This window comes from Dasypus novemcinctus, chromosome 8, assembly GCF_030445035.2.
Source record: "Dasypus novemcinctus isolate mDasNov1 chromosome 8, mDasNov1.1.hap2, whole genome shotgun sequence".
NCBI classification, from domain to species: domain Eukaryota; kingdom Metazoa; phylum Chordata; class Mammalia; order Cingulata; family Dasypodidae; genus Dasypus; species Dasypus novemcinctus.
Window position 1 is genome coordinate 77,809,381 of NC_080680.1, and position 25,183 is coordinate 77,834,563.

Consider the following 25,183-nt stretch of genomic DNA (forward strand, 5'->3'; position numbering starts at 1 on the left):
CTAGGTGGCCAAAGATGCCAGAGATAAAGTTAAAAGACAGATGAAGAAAAAATTGACAACATCCAGGGCAGGTATGGGTGTAGGAAGTATGGCACTCTCATACATTGCTGATGGGTATAAATTGGAGGGCAATTTGTATCTATCACAAAGTTAAAGGTGCATGATCTTTAGCTCTCAAATCAATAACCTAACCGTCCACCTTGAGATGCTGGAAAAAGGGGTGCAAACCAAACCCAGCAAGCAGAAGGAAATAAAGATTAGAGCAGTAATTAATAAAATACAGATCAGAAAAGCAATAGAGAAAACCAGTGAGCCTAAAGCTATTTCTTTGAAAAGATCAATAAAATTCACAACTCTTGGCTAGACTGACCAAGGAAAAGGGGAGAAGATGCCAAATACAAAAATCAAGAATAAGGGGGGAAGCAGATGTGGCTCAAGCAATTGGGCTCCCGTCTACTATATAGGAGGTTCAGGGTTTGATGCCCAGGGCCTCCTGGTGAAGGCATGCTGGCACAGGCAGAATGCTAGCCTATGCAGAGTTCTGCCCTGTGCAGGAGTGCTGCCCCATGCGGAAGTGCTGCCCCATGCAGGAGTGCTGGCCCACGCAGAGAGCTCATACAACAAGATGACATAACAAAAAAGAGACACGGAGAAGGGATAATAAGAGATGCAGCAGATCAGGTAGCTGAGGTGAAGCAAGAGAATAAATGCCTCTCTCCCACTCGGGAAGGTCCCAGGATCAGTTCCAGAAGCCGCTTAATAAGAATACAAAAAGACAGAGCAGAACATACAGCGAATGGACACAGAGAGCAGACAATGGGGTGTGTGTGGGGGGTAATAATCTTTAAAAAAAAAAAAGAAGGGAACATCACTGCTGACCATACAGAAATAAAACAGATCATTAGGGAATACTATAAACAACTGTATACCGACAAATTAGATAACTTAGATGAAATGGACAAATTCCTAGAAAGAAACAAACTACCAAAACAGACTCAAGAATAAATAGAGGCCCAGTGGTTAGGGCGTCCATCTATACACCGCCCCAGCTCTACCCCCAGCTGGCCCTACCAAGGGCAGCACTCAATTGTGCTGCGGCAAAGTCATTTAGTGGTACTGAGTAAGAGAGCCTGGTTCTGACAGAACTTCCAGACCAGAAGAGAACCCAGAGCATATCCAAGCCAACCCCTCATTTCACTTTATAGATGGCTAAACTGAGGCCCATTCAGCAGGATGACATCAGAGCTGGCCTGGCAAGCTTGGGGAGAGTAAAGACAGGCTATCCACAGGCCTGTGCCTTGGCTTTTCTACCAACACACCACACACAGGTCTCTAGGAAGCCAGACTGAGCCCACCTATGCCCAGGCCCTGTTTCTTTACCACATCCCTTCTCACCTCCTGAACCTCCACCAAACATCCAACTTTCCCTCCAGCCCCACTTCCTGACCATGTGGCTGTTTGTGGTTTATGATAGCCTTTCCCCAGACGCTGGCAGTGTCCATCTGCACAAGACCAGGCCGCCACAGAATCCTGGGCATGCTTGACATGTGACAGCACACACTGCGAATTCCCAGTGTTCTCAGTCCAGAAAAATGGAGGCCTTCTTCTTGTGGCCTGGGGTAGATATGTCCATACAGGCCAGGTCACTGTCCCCACTAGACTCTGGCTCCAGACTAAATCCTATCCCTAAGCTGTGCCACGGCCTCATACCTCTCTCTGTTTCCTCTTGACTCTGTCCCAGGGCAGGTAGAAAAACAGCATTTGGAAGAAACTTTACTATACAGCCTATGATTCTGAATGCCCGCCTTCTACACAGCATGGATCAAAAGACATCCAGAGTACTGGATACTGAATTATCTCACTCAATCCTCACATCAGTCCTTCAAGGTATGAATTATCTTCCCCATTACACATAAATTGGCTGTGCCTTGGAAAAGTTAAGAAATAACCAATTCTATGAGTTTATATGGCTACGAGTATCTAAAAAAGAGTCTGGAGGCTGGCAGAAGGTTTGCCCTCATGCACAACTGAGCAGAGTCAGAGAGACAGATAAAGCAGATACAACCCCCAGATATTGGTTCCTTTGAGGGCTAAAGAGACCCATGGGAGTTATGGTCATGGCCGATGGGGTTAACTACCAGGGCAGATGGCCCCTCTTTGGAAATGGTGTTTATGTGTGATGAATCTGGACTCAGATGGGATCTCCCTTCATAAGACTTTCATGCTAATGTGCTGGAGGTGTAGTTAATGTTGGGGTTTAAGATATATTTAGGGGATATGAATCTCTGGACTGACAATGTGATAGCCAGATCCTGAGCCTCAACAGACTCCAGCACCTACAATCTGATTTATTGGACTTACCACACTCAGCTAAGATGGAGTTGAAGAAGGACAACCACCACACCATGGAGCCTAGAGTGATTACAACTGAAAATGGGAGGATTGCATCCAGCATCCAGGTGGAATCTGACCCTCCTCTTGACATAGAGGTGCAATGGACACAACCAATCCAATGTCCACAAAGAAGAGGTGGCATTGGATTGGGAAAAGTGGACATAATGGACAAAGGGTATGGGGAAAGGCAGGAAGAGATGATAGGTGGAGGCGTCTTCGGGACATGGAGCTGCCCTGGATGGTGCTTCAGAGGTAATCACCGGACATTGTAAATCCTCACAGGGCCCACTTGATGGAATAGAGGAGAGTATGGGCCATGATGTGAACCAATGTATATGAGGTGCAGAGGTGCCCAAAGATGTACTTACCAAATCCAATGGATGTGTCATGATGATGGGAACGAGTGTTGTTGGGGGGGGGGAGAGGGGGGGTGGGGGGGTGGGGTTGAATGGGACCTCACATATATATTTTTAATGTAATATTATTACAAAGTCAATAAAAAATAAAAAAATTTAAAAAAAAAAAAAAAAAAAGAAATAACCAATTCTAGATTGGAATCTGGGTGTTTCTGAGTCTTTCTCCCATATTTTCTGCCTTTACAGGTCAACACATGTGTGTGAGGGTGGGACGCGGCCATCAGAGGCCCCGGGTCTGTGGAAGAACCCAGGACAGCCTCTGACACAATCCAATGGGAGAAGAGGGAGCAGGCAGGTGCCCGAGAAATTCACTCGGCACTAGAGGCCTCAGGCAGACGTGTACTCACCCCATTCACTGCTTCCAGCCCTTCCTGAGCCAAGCTGTGACTCATGGGAAAGAAGTTGTTTTATGGGGTTCCTGACATATTACTGAACTCCACCCACACAGAGCGGCTTTTTCCCAAAACCCTCACACCACCTGGCCTTGGGTAGCTAGTGCTTCCAGATGCTCAGATAATCCTTCTGGGGCTCCTCAGGAAGGGATGGGGCTGGGGGAAAGGTGCCTTACTTCAGCCCAAGGGTGCCAGACCCACCGCTGAAAGGTGATTGGCCTCCCTGGAACAGAAATGTAAGCCACCAAGAAGGCAATGCCTGAGGCTGGAATGCAGCCTCACCAACCTCAGGGCTATCCGGTAGGGGCCTCTCAGGGGAGACTCCCACACCCCACTCCCCAAACTCACAGAGCACCCCCAACTTCAATTTTTCTTCTTCTTGGATCTTTCAGTCCCACCGTCCACAGCCTCCTGGAAAAGAAAGAAGGTCCCCACTGCTTCTCCTCTTCCTTCCAGAAGCCCGGAAGCCCCTTGCCAAGGCCTGAGCCCACAGAAACATAATAGGACCTAAAATGACATTGAATGTGGGTAAGGCTGGCCTAGGACTAGATGCTAATCACCAGATTTAAAAAACAACAAACCCCCAAGTGCAACGGCAAAGACCAACAAAGAAGGATGGTCCAACAATGAGCCCTTGATACTTGATGACGATGCTTATGAGCCTGTGTGCCTGAAATATGAACTAGGCCTAGAGCTGCAGGGTGGCTAAGAGTTACCTCCTGAGAGCCTCCATGTTGCTCAAATGTGGCCACTCTCTAAACCAAACTCAGCATATAAATGCGTTACCTTCCCCCCAGCATGGGACATGACTCCCAGGGATGAGCCTCCCTGGTGCTGAGGGATTACTACCAAGCACCAGCTGGTGATGTACCTAGAAAAAGACCTTGAAAAAAAGGATCGACTCAGACCAGCAGAATATCTCAGCCTACATGCAGGATCATGTGTTAAAAACTGCTTTTTGACCTTGAATAAAAGGGAGAAATGGCAAAGACAAATGAGTTTATATGGCTAAGTCTTCAAAAAGGAGTCAGGAGGCCATCAGAGGGGTCTTTGCTCATGTATGCCTCAGCAGGACCACAGAGACAGCCAAAACAGATACAATCCCAGGTACTGGTTCTCTTGAGGGCTACAGAGACCCACAGGTTCTACGGTCATGGCAAATGGCTCTGTAATTCAGTGCCATGTCAGTTGGCCCTACTTTGGAATTTGTGTTCCTGAGTGTGATGGAGTTAGACTCAGATGTGACCTTTATACATGCCTCTTCTGTCACTCTTACTGAACCTGTAGTTGGCACTAAGGTTGGTGTATACTCAGGAGTCTTGAATCTCTGGACTGTCCAAGTGCCAGCGGGCCCTGAACTTCAGCAGACTTGTAACTCCTACCCTCTGGTTCATTGGACTTTCCCAGGCGAGCTAACAGGGAGGTGAACAGCAGGGAACCAAGAGTGCCAACAACTGCCAGCAGTAGAATTTCATCCATCATTCATGTGGAATCTAGGCCCCCTCTTGACATAGAGGTGGAGTGGATATCACCATCCCAGGGTCCACAGGATGGAGGAATAAAATATGGATTAGAGTAGACTTACTGATATTCTACTATGGAATTATTGTGACTAGTAATGGAAGAAACTGTAGCACTGATCTGGAGAAAGTGGCCACAGTAGCTGCTGAGGGCAGGGAGAGGGAAGAAGAGATGTGATGTGGGGGCATTTTCGGGACTTGGAGTTGTCCTAAATGATATTGCAGGGACAGATGCAGGACATTCTATATCCTGCCATAACCCACTGAACAGACTGGGGGAGACTGTAAACTACAATGTGAACTATTATCCATGTGGTACAGCAGTGTTCAAAAATGTATTCACCAAATGCAATGAATGTGTCACAATGATGAAAGAGGTTGTTGATGTGGGAAGAGTGGGGTGAGAGGGGGGCGGGGGGTATATGGGAACCTCTTATATTTTGAATGTAACATTAAAAATAAATAAATAAAGAGAACGTGGGGGGAAAAAAAAGCAAAGTCACTCCTCAAAAAGTTAAACATAGAACTACCATATGACCCAGTAAGTCCACTTCTCGATATATACCCCAAAGAGTTGAAAGAAGGGATAAACAGATTATTTGTACACCAATGTTCACAGCATTATTCACAGTAGCCAAAAGTTGGAAGCAACCCAAGTATTTATCAACAGCTGAATGGATAAACAAAATGTGGTATGTATATACAATGGAATATTCAGCCATAAAAAGGAATGAAGTTCTGATAAAAGCTACAACATGGATGAACCTGGAAGACATGTTGAGTGAAATAAGCTCAAAAGGACAAACATTATGATTCTACTAGAATACACAAATTCATAAAGAGAGAAAGTAAAGCATAGGTGTGAGAGAGGGGGTAGTTAATGTACAGTGGGTACAGGGTTTCTGCTTGGAGTCATGGGAAAGCACTGGTAATGGATTATGGTAGTACCATAATGATGGTTAATGTGATAAATGCCACTGAATAGTATGGTTAGGAGTGGTTGAGGTGGGAAATTTTTTGTTACACATATATTACCACAATTTTAAAGAAAAGAGACTGAAGAGACAATGAAAATTAAATGCAATACATGATCCTAGATTGAAGAAAATGCCCAAAAGGATGTTATTTGAACAACTAAAAAAGTTAGAATATAAACTATAGGCTTTATATCAATGTTAAATTTCTTGAACTTGATAACTGCACTTAAGGTGGTTATGTTAAGTGACTATTCTTATTCTTAGACATATACATGGAAGTATTAAGTGTTAATGGAGCATGACATATGCAACCTACTCTCAAATGGTTAGATTAGATAGAATGATATAGCATATGTGGCAAAATACTAAAAGTTGGTAAATCTGGGTATCTGGGTAGGAGTATACTAGAGTTCTCTCCTTTTTTTTTTGTATTATTGTTGCAACTTTCTTTTAAGTTTGAAATCATTTCAAAATAAAATTATTTTTAAAAAGTCACTTCAGACTTCAGAAGGGCAGATGCCAGGGTTAAATCAGCAGCTACCAGGACTGTGATGTTCCTCTCCACCATGCCCAAATGCAAGTGCCAGAAACAAAGGTAAACCATTTACACAGACTGTGAGATAAGACGGTTATTTTAAATTTCACCAGTTTTTAAAAGAATATAACAAAGATATATATAACACAGTAATAATTCTCTTAGGGACACACACACATCCACACATACTTTTCTCTGATTCTTTGCTCCAGTCCCTATAGAAATCACTGGTAATGTGAATATTCATTTATTTTTCTGCCAAGTGGGCATGGGCACCTAACAACGTCCACTTGGTCAATTCAACCAATGTATTAACTGCTCAAAATAGTCTGCTCCAAACTGGCACTCTCATACAATGTCAGTGGGATCATAAACTGGTAAACCCCTGGAGGGCATTTTGGCAATATCTAGTGATACCGAAAATGCATGTCTCCTTTGAACAACAATCCCATTTCTGCGGGGTCATTCTTTGGGATACACTCCTGTGTGTAAAATGTTTAAAACTATTCATTGCAGCATTGTTTGTAATATCAACAGTGAGGAAATATTCAAATGGCCATCAAATAAATTATAGCACAACCCAATGGAATACTATGCAGCTATGAAAAGAAAAAGTGAGTTCTCTATTACTGACTTAGAAAGATTTTCAGGATTCATTTTCCAGGTGGGATAAAAAAGGAAGTTATAAAATGGTGTTATACTACCTTCTGAGTTAGAAAAAAAGAGGAAATCCATAACACATATATTCATATTTGCCTATATTTATATAAAAACTAAAAGGATACATAAGAAATGAATAAAAGTATGGGAGAGTAGCATTTGGGTAGATGAGACCAATGAATAACTTTTTATATTAAAAAATTTTTAAACCATGTGAATATATTATTTATTCAAAAAGTTTTAAAAGTTTGGTTTACTGCAATCCACAATACTGGATGGGATCTAAGAATGGAGAAAAGGCTCAAAAGGATGTTATTGGGATATAAGAAAAAAATCGCAATATATAAGCTCTATAGCAATGTTAAGTTTCTTGAATTTGATAACTACTCAAGGTAATTACATAAATGAATATCCTTGTTTGTAGGAGTATTATGTGTTCAAGGAGTATGACGTGTGCAGCCAGCTCTTAAATGCTCAGAAGATAGTCAGAGAGAAAGAGGAGGAGGAGGAGGAAGGGAAGAGGAAGGAAGGAAGGGAGGGCATGAAGGAGGGAGGAAGAAAAGAAAGAAGGAAAGAAAGAAAGATAGCCAAGGTGTCAAGATGTTAAAATTGGTAGATGCTGGTGCCTGGGGGACAAGGGGATATGGAGTTCTCTGTATGGGGTTTGTATTGTTTTTGCAACTGTCCAGTGGTATTGAGATTGTTTCAAAATAAAGTTAAAAAAAAAAAAAAAGTGGTCGACTGGAAAAAGTTTGTGAAAACATCTTCCAAAGAATGGTCACTTGGGGATTTAGGAGGGGGCTTTTTTGAGTGACCCATCTTGTCACGAACATGGCCTTAGGTTTCTACTGAAAAAGTGTATCTTTTCTAGATCGGTTCTACGTAGAGGAACTGGAGAGCACCCACTGCTCCAGAAACAGAAGCACTCTATTTGACAAAGAAGGAATCACCAAGGTGAGCAGCCTTTGCTGAAATGTAAAACCCTGATGGGTCTAGATCTGGGTGTGGGATGTCAGGCACAGGCTGGGGTCTGTCTATAAGTTAACTCCATGTCCTTATGAGGCTATGAGCACACTCACTGTCTCTGACCAGGACAGATGTACCGACCAAGGGTCAAAGGTCAACCTTAAGCAAGAATATACAACAAAGAAGCTAGATGAATCTTCTTAGGCTGGGCTAGTCCTGGCCATCCTGTTAATTCCAGATAGGGGATGCTATTTCAGACTTAATAGCCCAGACTCTGAAGAATCCTCAAAGTCAGGAAGGGCACTGGCTGCCTTTCTGGGAATTCTTAAGTGGGTGTGAAGTGTAGGAGCGATATGCAGTCACCAGGCTCACTCTCTGGTTTAAGGACAAGCTGTACCTATACTGGGAAAAGATCAGTCTATCCACAGAGGCTGAGTCTCCCCTGGACTGTCAAGTCATGCATGAAGGAAAGAGTCTGAACTTCAGGTCAGAAGCCAGAGCTGAATGTAGAACCACTCCAGAGAAATGCCAAGTAGGAACCTCCCAGCTTGTACTGGGAAGGGGTCCAGAAGTGGCAGTGCCAGCAAATCAAGAAAGGGGAGCAGGAGCACCAGGTCAGTGCCAGCCAGGCACCTGTAAACATGGGCATTATGCCCTTGAACTTCAGAAAAAGACTGCTGAGCCCTTGTACTTGTAAACAGGAAGGCTTTTCTCTCTTGCTCTCTCTCTCTCTCTCTCTCTCTATATATATATATATGTATTCTCTCCTCTTTCTTTATCGTTTTACTTTTGTTTCTTTTTTACTTTGAGTCCTTTGAAAGTCATCACCTGTCTCAGCTGTGCAAAGAGGAAACAAAAGCACTCAAATTAGTCCCCTTTGAGGCAGAACATGTATGGAAGGAGGAATGGGGAAAGTGAGGGAGAGGGGCGGTGACAGCCCATCCCCTGAGCAAGAAAACTCAGAAAGGGGGCTTGGGGAATGGAAGGGGAACAAGAGGAGAAACTCTAGGGAGAGTGGAAGCAGTTTCCTTGGGTCCAATTCCACAACCTGACTGCAAGGCATTTTTCTGTAATGGACCTTAGAGGTTTGGAGGCTTGTTTTATAAAAAGAAAGCGGGTTCTATTGCAGCCCTGCAAAAAGGGGGTCTTCTGTTAATTTCCAGGCTTTTCTCGACACAAGAGGATCCACACATCTCCATTGGACCGACTAGAGGATACCCTGGGCCTCCTTCTGGTTCAACCAGCAATCACTGACACACACCCTCACTCAGAGGTCTAATGGGAGCCGAGCAGGACACTGAGGAGACCCCAGCTGGGAGCCAGCCCTGGGAAGCTTAGATCAGAGGGCCAGTCCTTCAGTTCTTCATCCCATGAGAACTTCACCCAAGGCGGCCACAGCCCCCTCACAGGAGATGAAGAGGTATAAATTGTGATTAACCACCAATTCCTAAAGAGACACTCCCTTGTTAAAATCCTCCAGAGACAACTTCCAGCTTTGGTGCTTCACTTATGGGGGAGACAGACATGAGGTTACAATTTGGCTAAGCACTTGGAAAAAATAGTGATATGAAACCTAAAGATACAGATTTTTTTTTAAAACCCTCCTTAGATTTTTGTTGAAAAAATGCTTTGATTCTATAGAAAGGGAAAATCTTCTTAATTTTTTTTTTAATCTTGCCCTGGGTCTCCAACAACAATATGCTGGAGAGCAGCTCTGGCCTGATTCCAAATGGACTGAGAGGTGGTCTCAACTGCCTGGGGTGGAAGGCAGCAGAAGAGTACCTGTGGAGTGACTGTGAGATGAAGGGAATGGCTATCTCAAGTTGACTACAGCCCCATCTGTTCACCCTGTCAGCTCTGGGTGTCACATAAATCACTAAATCTGACATTTGCCTTGTGTATAATTCAGCAGGCTCCTGTTTACCCACAAAAGGAGTGTGTGCATGAAGGGTTGAGGGGGCCCTAGGACAGAACTGGCAATTCAATTTGCAGGCTTTAGGCTATTGGATCGACTTGTTTTTTTAATCCTGAAATAATTTCAGACTTACAAGAAAGTTGCAAAAATAATACAAAATCAATACAAAGAATTACAATAGACCTCCTACCCAAATGCCCAGATTTACCAACTTTTTTTTAACGTTTTGCCACTTTTGTAATATCGTTCTATCCATCTGTCATCTATTTTCTAAACATTTGCGTGTAGGTTGTATATACCATGCTTCTTTAGCACTTAATACTTCTATGCATATTTCCTAAGGACAAGGATATTCACTTATGTAATCACATTAAGTACAGTTATCAAATTAAAGAAATTTAACATTGATATAAAGCATATAGTCTAAATTCCAATTTTTTCAATTGTCCCAACAATGTCCTTTCAGGCATTTTCTCCTCAATCAACTTATTTTTATCTATATAATTTAAAAGCATTTCTTTATGTGGACCCTTTTATAAGATGCCATAAGCCAGGACCGTCATGGGTTAAACTGTCAGGTTGCCCAGGCTAGCCCACTAGAATTCAACATGGTTTCTGTTGGTGACTGCACAGTATTTCCAGCAACCAACCCACAAACAAATATTGGATCAACACCATCCTACAAACCTGGGTGTGCGCAGAGCAGAAGAATGAAAGAAGATTCTTACCTTGTGTAAACTAACTCTTTGGCAAAGGGGCATGAAGTGTTGAAATCTTTTCTGGAACTTGAGTAACCTCGGCAGGAACTACCTAGAGACAACTACTTATAGGAAAAGCCTCATGTCCAAAGCAGCTGCTGTGCACTACTCAGGGAACTTCACACTTCACACGCATGCTCAGAGACACAAAGCCACACATACACTGGCTGGGAGTTTAAGTGGTAAGGCTCCAGATAGATTCTTTGAAAGCTAGTGGTATCCTTGGCCCAAGGCTCTACAACTTAAGGTCTATGAGTTATTCCAACCCTTATAGAAAACAATGTGACAGTGTATAACCCATGCCCTAACGATAACTATATCACAAGGAAATAATTCAACTAAAGCAAAGAATGTCGAATGCTGGGGGAATATCCCTAAGATAATCAGGTATAGCCAATTAAGATATTGAGGCATAGCTTGGTGGGTGAAGAGTTACTGTTCCGATGATGAAAAAGTAGGGGTAATAGACATCAGTGATGATGGCATGATATTGTGAATGTAATTGATATTACTGAATCGTACATCTGGATGTGGTTAAAATGGGAAGTATTTTTGTTATTACAATAAAAGTTTTTTAAAAAACTCTGAAAAAAAAGATAATTAGAAAGCTACATAACAGCTTATAGGAGGATGTTGAATAAAAAGAGCAGAATGCCAAATAGTTTCACACTATGATTGCACCATAGTGTATGTATTTGGAAAGTAATATGCAAATTTTGTTACAGTGGTAAGAAGTACTATCCAGGACAGTTCCAGCTATACCACCCTCTCCTGTGCTCTCATTTTTATTCTCAAAGAAAGGAACTTTATGCACATCTCATACCAAAGTAAAGAAAAATGTCCTAGCAAAGGAAGAAGGTCAGAAGAAAAATTTTAAAACAAGACCAAATCCATACCTATGATAGTTGTTACAAAAGCCCAGACTGTTGCTGCTTTAGCATCAAACATCAGTTCCTTGAGACTCTTGACTCTTCAAGTTGGGGTTTAAAATTTATTTTGACATCTTTTATTCACAGCACTTTTTTTTAGTGAAAATATATATTCTTCTTTAATTTTTATTGTGGTAGCATATATATAACTCAAATTTCCCTGTTTACCCACTTTCAAGTGTACAATCAGTGGTATTAAAATTACATTCTCCACTTCCCTTGCCGCTGACGACAACAGAAGCGACAAAGAAACAAGACGCAGCAAAAAAAGACACAGAGAACAGACAACCGGGGGAGGGGAATTAAATAAATAAAAATAAATCTTTAAAAAAAAAAAAAATTACATTCTCAAAGTCATGCTACCATCACCTCCATCCATTACTGAAACGTCTTCATCATCCCAAACAGAAACTCTGTTACCATTAAGCATTAATTCCTCATTCCTCACCTCCTACCCCCACCCCTGGTAACCTCTAACCTATTTTCTGTTTCTATGAATTTGCTTATTCTAAATATTTCATGTAAGTAAAATCAGATGATATCTGCCCTTTTGTATCTGGCTCATTTCACTCAATATGTCGTCTTCAAGGTTCATCCATGTTGCCACATGTATCAGGACTTCATTCCTTTTTACAGCTGAATAATATTCCACTGTACAGATACACCACATTTTGTTTATCCGTTCATCTGTTGAGGGGTTACCATCTGTTTTATCCTCTTCCGCTCACTCTGCCTTCATTTCCTTTTCTCCCCTGCCCTACTGATAACTGTATGCAGCAGCTAGGACTTCAGCTGTGGTTCTCCTCTGACATGACAGAAGTTATAGGAAATCACAGGCCACTTCCAGCAGCAGACCTCTGCTCGTCCCAACAAGGGGGACTATTCAACCATGCTGAGAGGCAGGGATGCTAAAATTGGTTTCTGGAAAAAAAGTTCTTCGTTTTGACTCTGGCCCTAACCCAGACAGCCCCGCTGGCTCCCTGCACCTCCTCAGTGCCCAGGAACACACAGGTTTCTTCTCTCTGACCATACTATATGTCCACCGCCTAAGGGGCTCCCTAGAGTGGGGCCAGCCCTTGTTCACATCTAGCCCCTGTGCTTCATGGTGTAGTATGAAAGTTTGCTGAATGAGCAAATGAGTCCCCACTCATCCTCGGCCTTGTGGCCCTCCCTGACTCTCATAGGAAGACTCGATGTCTACCCGCTATCGGCCAGGCAGGGAGCCCGCCCAGGGTGTCCGAAGTGCTCATCTAAATGTCAGGAGCCACCTCAATACCAAGTCCCCATGATCCTATAAGACAAATACCAGCTGCCCTACGTCCCCCCTTAATAGGTCATCCTTTCCTGTTTTTTCAAGCTGGCTGTGTCCTGCAATACCAACAACAGCTCTGCAGTTTCAGGATGTCAAAGGCAAAGGGCACTATGCAAAACAGGAAGAAACTTCTAACATAATATGTAAAGGCATTTCTAGAACGCACTATGTCATGGGACTGGGCAATTATTTAACCTCCTGCCAGGATCCCTCCCCCTCCCCATGACCTCTGGGCCCACGTGGTGGCAGAGCAGGAAGGAACCTGACCCCTTGCCCGACATACCTCAGGATTTATGCCAAAAGACCCCTGGCAGGTTCCAAAACCCAAAAAGTCCCTCGGATGAAGAGAATTTAACTTCACTGAGGACATTCAAACTGCAGCCTGGCCCTGCTCCTGCCCAGAATTCTCGACACATCCTTCATTCAGCAATATATGATATACATCTGCTGGCACTAAGTAAATCTGTAATTTTCGATGGGTCTCTCCCTCAGGAAGACCCGTTTAAAAACGAAGCCCTTCTCAAACACCATTCACCTCTTTTTTCCTTCTTTGAAAACCATCCTATGGAAATAGTTCAAAAAGTGCATAAAATTTTATGCACCTGCCTCACCGCACCACTGAGGAAGACAAAAACTCTCTATACACTGAATACAACATAAATGTACATCAAGAGTTAAAGGATAAAGAAGGTTATGGCATACAGCTGACAAAATATGACACTGCCTTCGTTTTTTAAAGACAACACTGTAACAGAATCTTAAGTGAAAAATGTTGGACACCATACATACAATATACAATATATATCCTATATATACGATAAATATATATTTATCGATATCAATCTAATTATTCATCTATAACTGTATCTTCTTAAAAATGTACAGAAGAAACCTAATAGGAAATATGCCAACATGTTTCCTCTAGGTGACAGGAATATTTCCACCTCTTGTAACTTTTCTAAATTATTTCCAGTGGGCCTGCATTGCTTTTTATTTAAAAAAAGGGGAGGGGAAGATTAGCCCTTTCCCTACAAAAAAGGCAAATGCAAAGACCCACAGCTCCAGCCCGCAGCATCCTGAAGAAAAATCCTTCTCCTCTCTCTGGGCTTTGTGAGGGGTTTTGGAGAGGCAGAGGGACAGCTATAGGACACACCCAACCCAGACATTAAAATCACTGCCAGTGAATTCAGCAACAGCCAATGATAGAGCCCCTGGCCTTCATTTGGGTAGGGAAGGGGAGGGCTGAGGCCAGGCTGAAAAGTGGAACCCGAAACACTGAGCGAGCGTGTGACTCACCCCTTCTGTCTTCTAAGAACAAATCCCTTTAGGCCACGTTTACCCAGAAATTGCTGCCAGTCAAACCTTGTCGCCCCCAAGCCACCCTAACCTTCCAACCTAGAGGTTTGTGACTTTTGTAACAGATTCGCGCTATCTTTCCTTCAGCTGGTGACTGCCTCACCTCACCATGCATGGGCCCCAGCAAACACAGAGGCCCCCGAAACTGAGGCCTTTACAGTCACAGCCAAAGTCCAGCTTCCAGGAGATATCACCAAACGTAGGGACCAGAGGGGTCCTATGCAGGCCACCAAGTCCAATCCCACACCTTGTTAAGTCCCTCAGGAGCCAGAGTCTGTTTGTCTGGGGTTTACAGTGACCCCCCCCCTCCCCCCACCACCCAGAGATGACACCAGGCTGTGCCGCAGTCAATGTAAAACTGCCATAGGGCCAGACCCATGGGGGATTTAAATGGAAGGGGCAGACAAATTGTCCTAAGGTAGCTGGACTGTCACTAAACCGCATAAGGAAAACTGGAATTTCCAACTGAACTTGGATTCAAGCAGAATTCCAGCCTCTGCTTCTTGTGAGAAACAGCAGAGGACATTGAGTTGGGAATGAGGCACAGGAGGCGCCAGGCAAGCAGGCAGTGGAGAGATCACCAGATTTGACTAGAGGATTCCAGGGCCCCTTCTACATACCCCTGTGGCTCAGTTGAATCCTAAGGGGATAAGCCTACTGGTCATGCCCCCTAAGTCTGAACAGTCCTCAGGGTGGAACCTGTGGGAAAGCTCAGACTCCTGTGGCATTAACTATCCTGTCATTTCCAACACATAAATTAGCCCAGCCCCATCCTGAAAATCCCTACCTTGCTGCTGCCCAAATCCCTTACTATCAAGGCATGTGGCCACTGATGTCTCACTATAAACATTACAGCACCACAAGTTAAAGATTACCCAAGCAGAGTTAATTCACAGCTGCAGAAATTAGAGGAAAATTTTCACACAAGCAAATAAACCAGGACTGGAGAACTTTGATATCAATCTGTGACTTTTTTAAGAGAAAGGAAGGACTTTTTACTTCCTACAGGATCTACAAGGCAAATGCATGAAATGTAATGATAAATCAATGGTTTGGACTCATAATGTATAAATGTGTAATTTGTGACAAGAACTACACAAAAGTGGCAGGAGGGCAGAGAGGTATAGGAACATAGTCTGTATAAATTATTGAAGTTAAGTTGGTATCAACACAAATGAGGTTGTTATAGATTTAGGATGTTAAATTTAAGGCCCCTGGTAAGTAAAAGAAAATATCAGAGAATATGTAAACTCAGAGACGGAAAGTAGAACACAAGTTACCAGGGGTGGGGGCAGGGAAGTTAATGCAGAATGAGCGAAGGGTTTCTATTTGGAGTGAAGAGAAAGTGAGAGTAATGAATGGTGGGGAGGGTACTACAACATTGTGAATGTGATCAATCCCACCAAATGGTAGGCTTTGGAGGCATCGGGGATAGGGAGATTTATGGTATATATTTATGTTTCCACAATTTTTTAAAAAATGAGAGAGAGAAGCTAAAAAGATGACAATTAAATGTAATATGATAGTGGATGGAATCTAAGAATAGAGGAGAAAAAGCTCAAAAAGGATAATATTGGGATATAAGAAAAAACAATGCAGAATATAAGCTTGATATCAATGTTAAATTTCTTGAACTTGATAGTTGCACTTAGGGTGATTATATGAGTGAATATCCTTGTTCACAGGAAAAGTACATGGAAATATTATGTGTTGAAGGAGTGTTATGTGCTCTCAATGTTCAGAAGAGACAGAGAGAGATAGGTAGGTAGGTAGGTAGGTAGGTAGATAGATAGATAGATAGATAGATAGATAGATAGATAGATAGATAGATAGATAGATAGATAGATAGATAGAAAAGGAAGGGAAGGAGGAAGGGAGAGAGGGAGAGAATATGGCAAAGGTGGCAAAATGTTAAAATTGGTAGACCTGGTATTTGGGGGAGTGGGGGTATGTTGGAGTTCTTTTGTATGGGGTTTGTATTATTTTTGCAACTTTCCCATAGTTTGAAATTATTTCAAAAATAGTAAGATAAAAATAAAAAGAAGGAAGAGAGGGAGGGAAGGAGGGAGAGAGGATACACACACACACACTTTGGTTTCTCTAAACAACATTAGCACTGCTTAATTACACCTCCCCTGCCTAACTGAGAGGAGGGTATTTTGTCTTCTTCCTCAAAGAGGATGCTCTAGAACATAGCACAGCACAGTGTAGGCACATTACAGGAAATGAATGAATGAAGTTAACCAGATGCCTTTGCCAAAGACTCCCAAGCCAGCTGCCAGGATACAAGTTCTTTCAGCGGGACCCACCAATACACATAGTGTGGATCTTCCCAAATTCTAGGCCATGTCAGGCAGTCCCTGAGCCTCTGCACTCAGTGTCTACTTGGCAATAACCTCAGGGAGGAGGACCAGGCTGGCAGGTAGGATACCTGGGTTCCAGACCCAGCCCACAACTCCCTAGCTATGTGGCATGCAGGCAAGACCCCTCCCATCTCTACCACAATGAGGGATGGGGGCTGGGAGATTGGATGGGTTCTGGGTCTAGTCCTGGAATGCCAAAGTTCCAAGAAGCTGCATTTGAATCCAACCCCACATTTGGCTCTTGCTCCCCTGTACACACCAGCTAATTGCCCATGTCCCAAGGAACTGCCACCTGGTGGTTCATCAGAGGCCTAAAGCAGAAGGGGAGGCTCCCCCACTTGCTCAGAATCTGGGGTGAATTATAACAGACCATCCTGACAGGTGAAAGAAAGTTTCTCCATGAGAGTGAGCCAGATAGTCATGGAGGGTATTTCTTAATCTCAGATAAGACTATGTGTCTGCATGTACATCAGTAAAACATTTTTCCCCCTGAAAAAGCCAGTTTAAAGGATTAGTTACCTAGCCTCCCCAAATTTCATAATCTGGATACAGATAAGCTTCCCTGTACCTTCCACCTCCCAGGATGAGTCCCCATCCCAAATACGGAAGGTAAGGAGGGTCCAAAGGATTCCTTTCCTGAACCAATGCCAGAACAAATGTTTGCAAAGGACATTCTGTCCTGGACAGTTGGCTAGTGTTCATGTGCATGTACCATGGGGGTGAGAGCAGAGGGACAGAGAGCTGGTAGAGAAACACCTGAGTGCCAGAGCCTAGCAAAGACCTAGCAAGGGCTTCATCCAGGAGATTGACTCATGGGCAAGTACTGTCCCAGGGTCCTGGCTACCTGTAGCTGCTATTTGCTGGCCCAGGTACCCTTGACTCCCCAGTGCCCACCACTACAGAAGAATCTTCCCTTTTGAAAAAACAATGGGGATTGCCTCAAGCCACAGCTTGCCAAGAGGGGCCTTTGGGAATTGTGCAATCCTGAAGTCCCTCCCTGATGTACCCAGAGACACTGTCCACAGCAGGCTCCAGCGGAGCCCCCAAGCCAGTCTCGTGCTCCCTTAGCCAGTCCAGCCTGATGTGCTGCCCCCTACCCCACCCTTCTCTGGGCTGGCAGTGCCACAGGCGATCAAGTCACATTGAGCAGCCGCCAAATTTGAGCAATGATAAACATTCCGGGAAAAGAAAAGCAAGGCCATTGCTCCTCCCAGGCTGACTACATCTCAGGCAAACACGCAGGCAGCCAGAAAAGGGAGCCTCAACTTCAGGGCCAGTGGAGTGAATGCTGCATTGCCCCCACAGGGGCCCTGGGCAGGGCTGGGAAAGGGGCAGCACCTGTAAGCCAGGACTGCCTGGGAGAACTCCCTGGGGTAAATTGTAGGAATCCTCAGGAAAGGCCCACTTCCCCTCTACAGCAGCACTCACCCCTGGGGGCCTCACATTAGGCCATGGGGGTGCCTGGGACCCCACTACTATGCCTTCCTTCAAACCCTGTATCCTCCCCTACGTTACACAAACAGTGTAGACAGGCAGGATTCCAAGGCCCAGCAACAGATCAGTTGACCTGTCAGCAGCCCAGCCTCCGGCGAGCCTCCTTCAGGAAAGGGCATGCCGATTACCCACCAACTACCAGCCCAGAAGGGTTGCAGCATCTGGCCCAGGCCCCTGGACACCAGAAAATAGAGTCAAGTAATGAAAAGGAAATGCAAGTAGTGAAAAGGCCACAATTCTAAACCCCACAAATGCTTTCTCCCATCAGCCTGAAAAACCAACCCGCAAAAGACTCTGGCTGACACCTGCCCAGATGAACAGATGGGCTCGGACTCCCCCCACCCACACACCCCTAGGGAGACTTTCGGCCCTCTCGAAGCCCCCTCCTAGCCAGGAACCTCCACTCCGACTGCTGTACCCACCCGTTCAAACCTTCAGAGGGTAATTAAAATGGAGAAAAGCCTTCTGCCTTCACTTTCTGGGATTGCCTCAGCGGCAGGTCCCAAGTATGTCACAGGAAGGGGGCAAGCAAGAGAAGGCTGGGAGCCTCTCTCGTACACCACCAAAACATTATCTCTCAGGAAGTCCTTTAGAGCTCTCAGGGTGCCAATTCAGAGTCGATTCAGCAACAGGAGTTGCTGGTAACACCGTAACAAAACAAGGCAAAGCAAACCGGCTCTCCATGCTTCTGCAAGAAGACCTTACACCTCAAATGCCAGTCTAATGAGCTTTGGGATACTTTTCATTAATTTACTAATTCACTTATCTTTCTTCCTGCACAATGTTCAGGCAATAATTAAAAACAAACAGAAGCTCAGAACCTGGTCTCTCTGTGGTTTGGGGGACTCTTCTCCCTTCCTGTTCAGAGCCATCTCCAAGGGAGTCTGAGAAAATGAACTTCAGGGTCCCAAGCCAATATTAGCATTACTATTATTATTCATTATTAGCCACCAAATACTGAGTACATACTATGTGTGGCATGATTATGTGTACCCTCTCATTTGGTCTTAAAAACAACCCTGTAATGTAAGTACCAACTACCATTTTACACATGAGCAAGAGGTTCTGAGAAACTCTGTAATGCGCCTGAGATCAGACAGCAGCAGGGTAAAGATTCTACTTCATTTTCTGTTTTCCAGACTCACAATCAAGTCTGAAAGTTTAATTCAATTTTCTGTTTTTGTTTTTTATTAAAAAAAAAAAAGTCCCTTTCATTACCACAATTCATGTCTGACCAATTCCAAGAGGTTCCTCCCAAACTTGATGTGAAAATGCTGAAGTAATTACTGGAGAAATTGAGCAAGAGCATGTAGGAGGCCTACTTCAGCAGGACTCTGTGTGGAAGTGGCAGAGCTCGACAGGCACTTGCTGCCTCCCAGGGCCTCTCATTCAGCACAACATTGTCCAAAACGTGGCAGGAGAAATGAGCGGCCACCTGTCTGGTAACTCTCCGAGTCACCTGTGGCTGCCTTGGGCCTAGCAAGGGCTCTGTCCAGAAGTGGGGTCAGCCTCCTCCTGAGGTAAGGAATGCAAACCCGCTGAAATGGGCCGGGCGGGGCAAAGCTCAGATCATCCGGGCCAGGAAACTGAGACAACCAGTATCAACCAGTACGTTAGACCTCTGGCCCCCAGACACAAACAATATACACTTACAGAAATCCTCTCGGCTGCCGCGCAGGGAGCACGCTACTCGCTCGTGTTTTGGGAAGCTACATCGGCAGGAAGCAGGGGGAAACGGCCCAGAAGCGGAGGTCTACACAGAGGAGGAACTCAACACAGTAGTGACGACTTACTGAGTGCCTAACCTGCTAAGGCACCTCGTTTACAGCGTTTCATTTAATCTTTCAAAACAACCTCTTGAAATGGGTGGCATTTAATTATCCGCTTTTAACAGATAAGAAAACAAAGGCCGAGAGAAGGTAAGTCATTTCCCCAAATGCTCACGAAAAAAGTTTACCTACACTCAGGAAAGAGTGCCTCTATGGGAAGACAGGAGATGTGAACTGGGAGGCCCTCGCTGTCAGTCCCACAAACGAGGGGGATTATTCTGAGTTGCACTGAGGTCCCTACCGTCGTTAACGCGGCGTAAGCGCCTCCAAGCCCTAAGCGCCCCAAATTTCAAAACTCCCTGAGGCTTGGATCAGCGCTGGGACGTCTCCAAGGCCTTCTCCGGTTCTGGGGCCAGAAGGGCCTGCCGCTTCCCTAACCGCCCCCGCCTCAACCTCTAACCTAAATCCCAAAGGACCTACTTCCCACCCTCTCATCCAGCCCGGAGCCTGTTTGGGATTAGGAACTCTGATCCCGAATAGGGAGGCGGGCGGCCGTGGGAAAGGGCTTGGGGGAAAGCCCGGGGCCCCCTGCCGGGGAATTCCGCGGGAGTCCCAGTCCCCGAACCCGCACCGACCCCAGTCCTTACCGAGTAGCGGGGACTCTTCAGGGCAAGCGGGCAACGACAGCGCTGTGGTGTGGGGCGATAGGGTCGAAGTCAGGTTGTTCGCGGGGCCGGGGCTTGAGTCTGCTTCGGGACTGGAGTCGCGATCCAGGCGCGGTGCGGAGTAGACTCCTAAAGGCGACGGCGGGGCCCCTCGGAGCCGGGGCTCTCCGGAAGGCTGCCTGGCGGCGGCGCCATCCGAACCACCCTGAATCGGCGTGGGAACTCCGATCAGCTGGGGCAGGCGGCTCAGGTCGTGGCCGGACAGGTAGTAGACGAGGGTGACGCCGAGGTGCAGCACGCAGACGGCCACGATCAGGCGGCAGGCCCGCTGCAGGGATGCGCCCGGCATCGCCGCGCTGCCGCTCAGGAGCGGCTCCCGAAACCTCATCTTCCCGCCGCCGCTTTAAGAGGGGGGTGGGCCGTATACAGTAGGGAGGGCGGCCCGCCCGCGGGCCGCCGGCCAAAAGCGGCCAGACCACGGCGAGCGGGGGAGGGGCCGGGGGGCTGCGAGGGAGCCCGGCGCCGGCGGGCAGGCGGCGGGGCGCGGAGACTGGCGAGCGCCGCGGCGCCGCGAGGAGAAGCGCGCCCCGGGAGAGGGTGCGGCGGGGGCGGGCCCGAGCCGCGCTTTCCGGAGAGCGAGGGGCGGGCCGCCGGGGGCGGGGCCGGGGCCGGGCGGCGGGGTGGGCGGCGGGGTGGCCTTGGAGAGCCCGGCGGGCCGCGCGGAGCGGCCGTGGGGGCGGGGGCGCGCGGCTGCGGAAGGCCCATTCGCCCGCGCACGGCCCCCAGGCCGGGCTGGGGCTCTGCGGGCCGGCCGCGCACTGTCCCGCCGCTGCCGAGCCTTCGCTGTGGGGCTTCGGTCTCTGCCAAGGCGCGTCTCCCCCTTGGGGCTGCCCTCGAGACGCGCCGCCACTTCCTGCGTTGCACCAGCGAGCGGGGTGGGCCGAAGCGCCGGCCGGCTTTTTTTCTCCCCGTCGGCGCGGGCCTGGGCTTCTCCGAACACCGCCGAGAAAAGGGCAAGAGATCAGACGGGTCGCTATCTTGAGGGTTGTAGGTCGCGGCTGCGTTGCAACCAGTCCAGCCAGTGGGCCTGGGTAGGCCTTTCGGGGGTGGAGTACGGGCGGAGAAAGGTTGTCCAGGAAACGGGCTTCGAAGGCTGGCGGGGATCGGGACAGCTACCAAGGGATTCTAGGGGGCATTCGCAATCCCTTCCCTTGGCCCTAGACCCCGCTGCCGACATGGGGGCCCTGCAATAAAGTGGCACCCCAGGTCCCCTGAGGCCAAGAAAGTGGAGGAGTCTCTGGCCCCTTGGCTTACTGTGTAGCCCGAGCTGGGGGATCTCAGAGGCCGCCTAAACTCCGTGCTGGGTGAGCCGGCTCCGTTCTGGGTGGAGCATGCCTCTTTGACTTTCATTGCCTCACGCTCTTGAGTCTACATACTTTGGGTGGGAGTGTGGCAAAAAGCTGCAGTAAGTCCCACAGCGGCATGTAAGAGGAGAGCAGCTGGTTTTATTGACAATCGGTACGCTCTGGGCTTTAAATATATTATATCCATTTTACAGATAGAGTTCAAGGCTCACAGAGGCTAAAAAATTTGCCCGAGATCCCACTACAGCGGTGAGAAGCAGGGGCAAAATTCTGGCTGCAAAACCCTCATTTACCTCATTCCCCCTCTCCCCCTTTATTTATTTGCAAGTAAGGGCCGGAGGCTGTGTGGGTGAGAGATTTGGGCACTGAAGCTGCTAGACCCAGAGGCCATTCCTCACCCCCACCTGTTGTCTGAGGGAGCAAAGACACCCAACCATGAGAAGGATGCTTAAAGTGCTGTTATTTACGGGACTAAAAAGCTGAGGGCCACTGCAGCCAACTCTGAAGACTTTACTATAAGCCAGTCTGGCACAGCCTAATTACATGCTTGATCTCATTTAATCCTAACAATGCAATGAAGTCAGCAGTTGTTACTGTCTCTGTGTCCCGGATGAGAAAACTAAAGCTCAGAAGTTGACCCTTCAGTTTGACTCTCCTTCTTCACTTGGCTTCCTGGACATCAAATCCTCATTTTGACTCACTGGCCCTTCCTCTGTCACTATTGTGAGCTTCAACTCTTCCCCAGTTGTTGAAGTATTAGAAAGAAAGTTGCACCTGTAAGAGAACAAGAGCTCATCGATTGTGGAGGGGACGAGAATTTTATTAAAGATCTTGCAAGAACAGGGAGGGGCCTGGATAAAATTGCCGTCATGCCAAACATTAAGAAACAATGACATTTATAACCTAAACCTAACACACAGGTCCCTCCCCTGTTTCCCACTGATTGGGTACTTCAGGGGTTACAGTTTACCCTGGAGGTCTAATTAACTTACATGGCTTCCTGCTCTGAGGCTCTGAGTCACCGTTCTGGGGTTCCAGATGTTCAGGTGCACTGGGCGCCACTTTCACTCCTGGGTGGGCTTTTCAAATTGCGCGCGGCTTCTCACCATTGGCCCGGCCCCCGCGCCTCACCGTTGGCCCCACCTTGCTTTGGTGCCACTTTTCAAATTCTTGGCGCCAAAGCCATTAGACCCTCTTTCCCTCTGTGCAACAACTGCAGAGCCAACTCTGGCTTCACCATTATGTGAAAATTAAACTTAACCCTTTCCTTACAGAAGTTCCAAGCCCATAATCCATGATGCTCCTTTCTATCTAGTTAATCCCCAGAAGCTATTTATAACATCTGTATTTGCTGATGACTCCAAAGTTTCTATATCCAGCCCAGACCTCTTCCCTGACCTCAAGTCATATTCAACTGCCTATTTTACCACCAGCATGTCACCTCAACACATCCTGCCCTCAATAGCCTATTCCCTTGACTCCACTCCCCTTCTTACTCATCATTTTCCCCAACCCCAAACCTAAAAGGGAAACCTGATTATGCATCTCTTATTCTTAAGTGTCCTTGCCAATCCCTCAGTAAGTTTTGTCCATGTTGCCTTCAAAACATCCACCACTCACAAACTCTGCTGTACCATCCTGGACCAAACCACCCTCATCTTGGCCTGGACTATATGGTAGCCTCCTAACTGGTCACAGCCTTCTTCCACCTCCATCATACCCTCTTTCCAGTTTCTTCTCCACACAACATCCAGGGAGATCTTTGCAAGCAAACAAAATCTAAGTTTCTTAGAAGCCCTATCTGATCGTGTTGCCAATCTATCTTCTCACCCTCTTCTCCTACCACTCTCCACCTTCCTCTACCCCACTTTGGCTATACTGGTCTAATTTATATTCCTTGAACTTGCCATGCTTCTTTGTGCTTCAAAGCCTTTGTACTTGAGGGAGCAGGTGTTGCTCAATGGTTGAGCCTGCTTCCCATGTACGAGATCCTGGGTTCAGTCCCTGGTACCTCCTTAAAAAAAGAAAAAAAGGCTTTGTACTTCACTTTCACATGGCCTAAAACACTATTCGCCCATATTTCATTCAGTTCTCTCAAATGTTACCTTATGAGAAGACTCCCCAGACTACTCTACACAACAGTACCCCCACTCAATCTGCTTATCCTGCTTGCTTTTTCTTCAGAGCAAATATCACTACCCGACATTATATATTTATTTATTGTTGTCTCTCTCCTTCATCAGAAGATCAGGGCCAGAACTTTCACTCAGAGGTCTAATTAATTACACGGCTTCATGCTAAGAGTCACCACTCCCGGTTCCCTACATTCTGGCCTGCTACACGCTGTGTTCAAGCCTGATGCAGCTTTGACGCCGGGCATCGCTTTTCAAATTCGTCGCTACGTCTCACCATTGGCCCCGCCCTCGCTTTCATCATTGGCCCCGCCCCCATTCTATGGTATCCTCAACATTTAGAACTGAGCCTGGCACATGAATACTTAAGAGCGTCTTAATGATGGGAGAAGGAGAGAAGGGAGGAACTATTACTGTTATTTTAGAACAAAAAAAAACCCTATAGGCTTTCACTAGGGAGTTGGTGAGGGTGAAACTGAGCCTAACAGCCGTGCCTAGAGGAAAATTCTATTTGGTCAATTGAGGGTGGGAGGGCAGATTAGTCCCCCAAAGTAAAATGATGTTGGGGTGGAACTATACCTTTGTATATGTTCAGATGATGGCCAGATGACAAGTTTGAGGTTGGGTGTTACAGACCTAGCCCAATAACTTGTTGCCCAGGAATTAAGGAAAAGGAACAAGGCTTGCTAAATGTCTACCCTTGGGAACATGCAGAGTTCATTAAACATGAATTTCAATCTCTCCAGCCCCTAATCCAGACGTACCTAAAACTGGTACATTTCTCACTTTGAAAAGGTCCAGATGGTCCAGAAACCTTCAGGACAACACTTTTCCAGATATCCAAACAAATGGACTTAGAAGGCACCTAAGTCCCCACTGTCCCCAGCAATTCCCACTCTCCATCTTAGCAGGTAAAGAATTGATCCCATCAGGTGAGACACCCAGAAGAGAAATTGCTGTGCCGACTGACTCAAAACTGGAATCCGGGTTTGGCAGTTTGCCCATTTAATGCCCATGCTCCCAGAATCATCCAGCTCTCTGCTTCTCCTTGCAAGCTGCTCCACACTGGCTAGTGGCCTTTCCTCTGAACTTTCATAGCTCCCTCAGCTGCACCTGTCAGTTTTCATTCATCCCAGTAGATCAGAAGGGAAAGGATAGTGCCTGCCACAGAGTAGCCAGTTATTTCAGTAATCTATTGCTACACACCACTCCAAAACTTAGTATCTTAAAACAATAACAATTTATTTCTCACAATTGTGTGGGTTG

The 25,183-nt window shown here is 46.3% G+C and overlaps 1 protein-coding gene and 1 long non-coding RNA gene across 5 annotated transcripts in view; one reads left to right on the forward strand and one right to left on the reverse strand.

Annotated features, from left to right (window-relative positions):
- The window catches only part of B4GALT1 (beta-1,4-galactosyltransferase 1), a 58,030-nt gene extending 36,997 nt beyond the window's left edge, over positions 1-21,033 (reverse strand). The window contains exon 1 of the mRNA XM_004478192.5: positions 20,404-21,033. Coding sequence (XP_004478249.2) covers positions 20,404-20,809 — 406 coding nt within the window. The 5' untranslated portion in view covers positions 20,810-21,033. The remainder of the gene's footprint in view (positions 1-20,403) is intronic.
- Positions 19,524-25,183, forward strand: part of LOC101415847 (uncharacterized) — a 41,694-nt gene continuing 36,034 nt past the window's right edge. For 3 of the 4 annotated variants that reach the window (XR_009186828.1, XR_009186829.1, XR_011649420.1), the window contains exon 1: positions 19,524-19,906. This is a non-coding gene — a long non-coding RNA (uncharacterized lncRNA). The remainder of the gene's footprint in view (positions 19,907-25,183) is intronic. The other variant, XR_009186826.2, reaches the window with a different exon arrangement.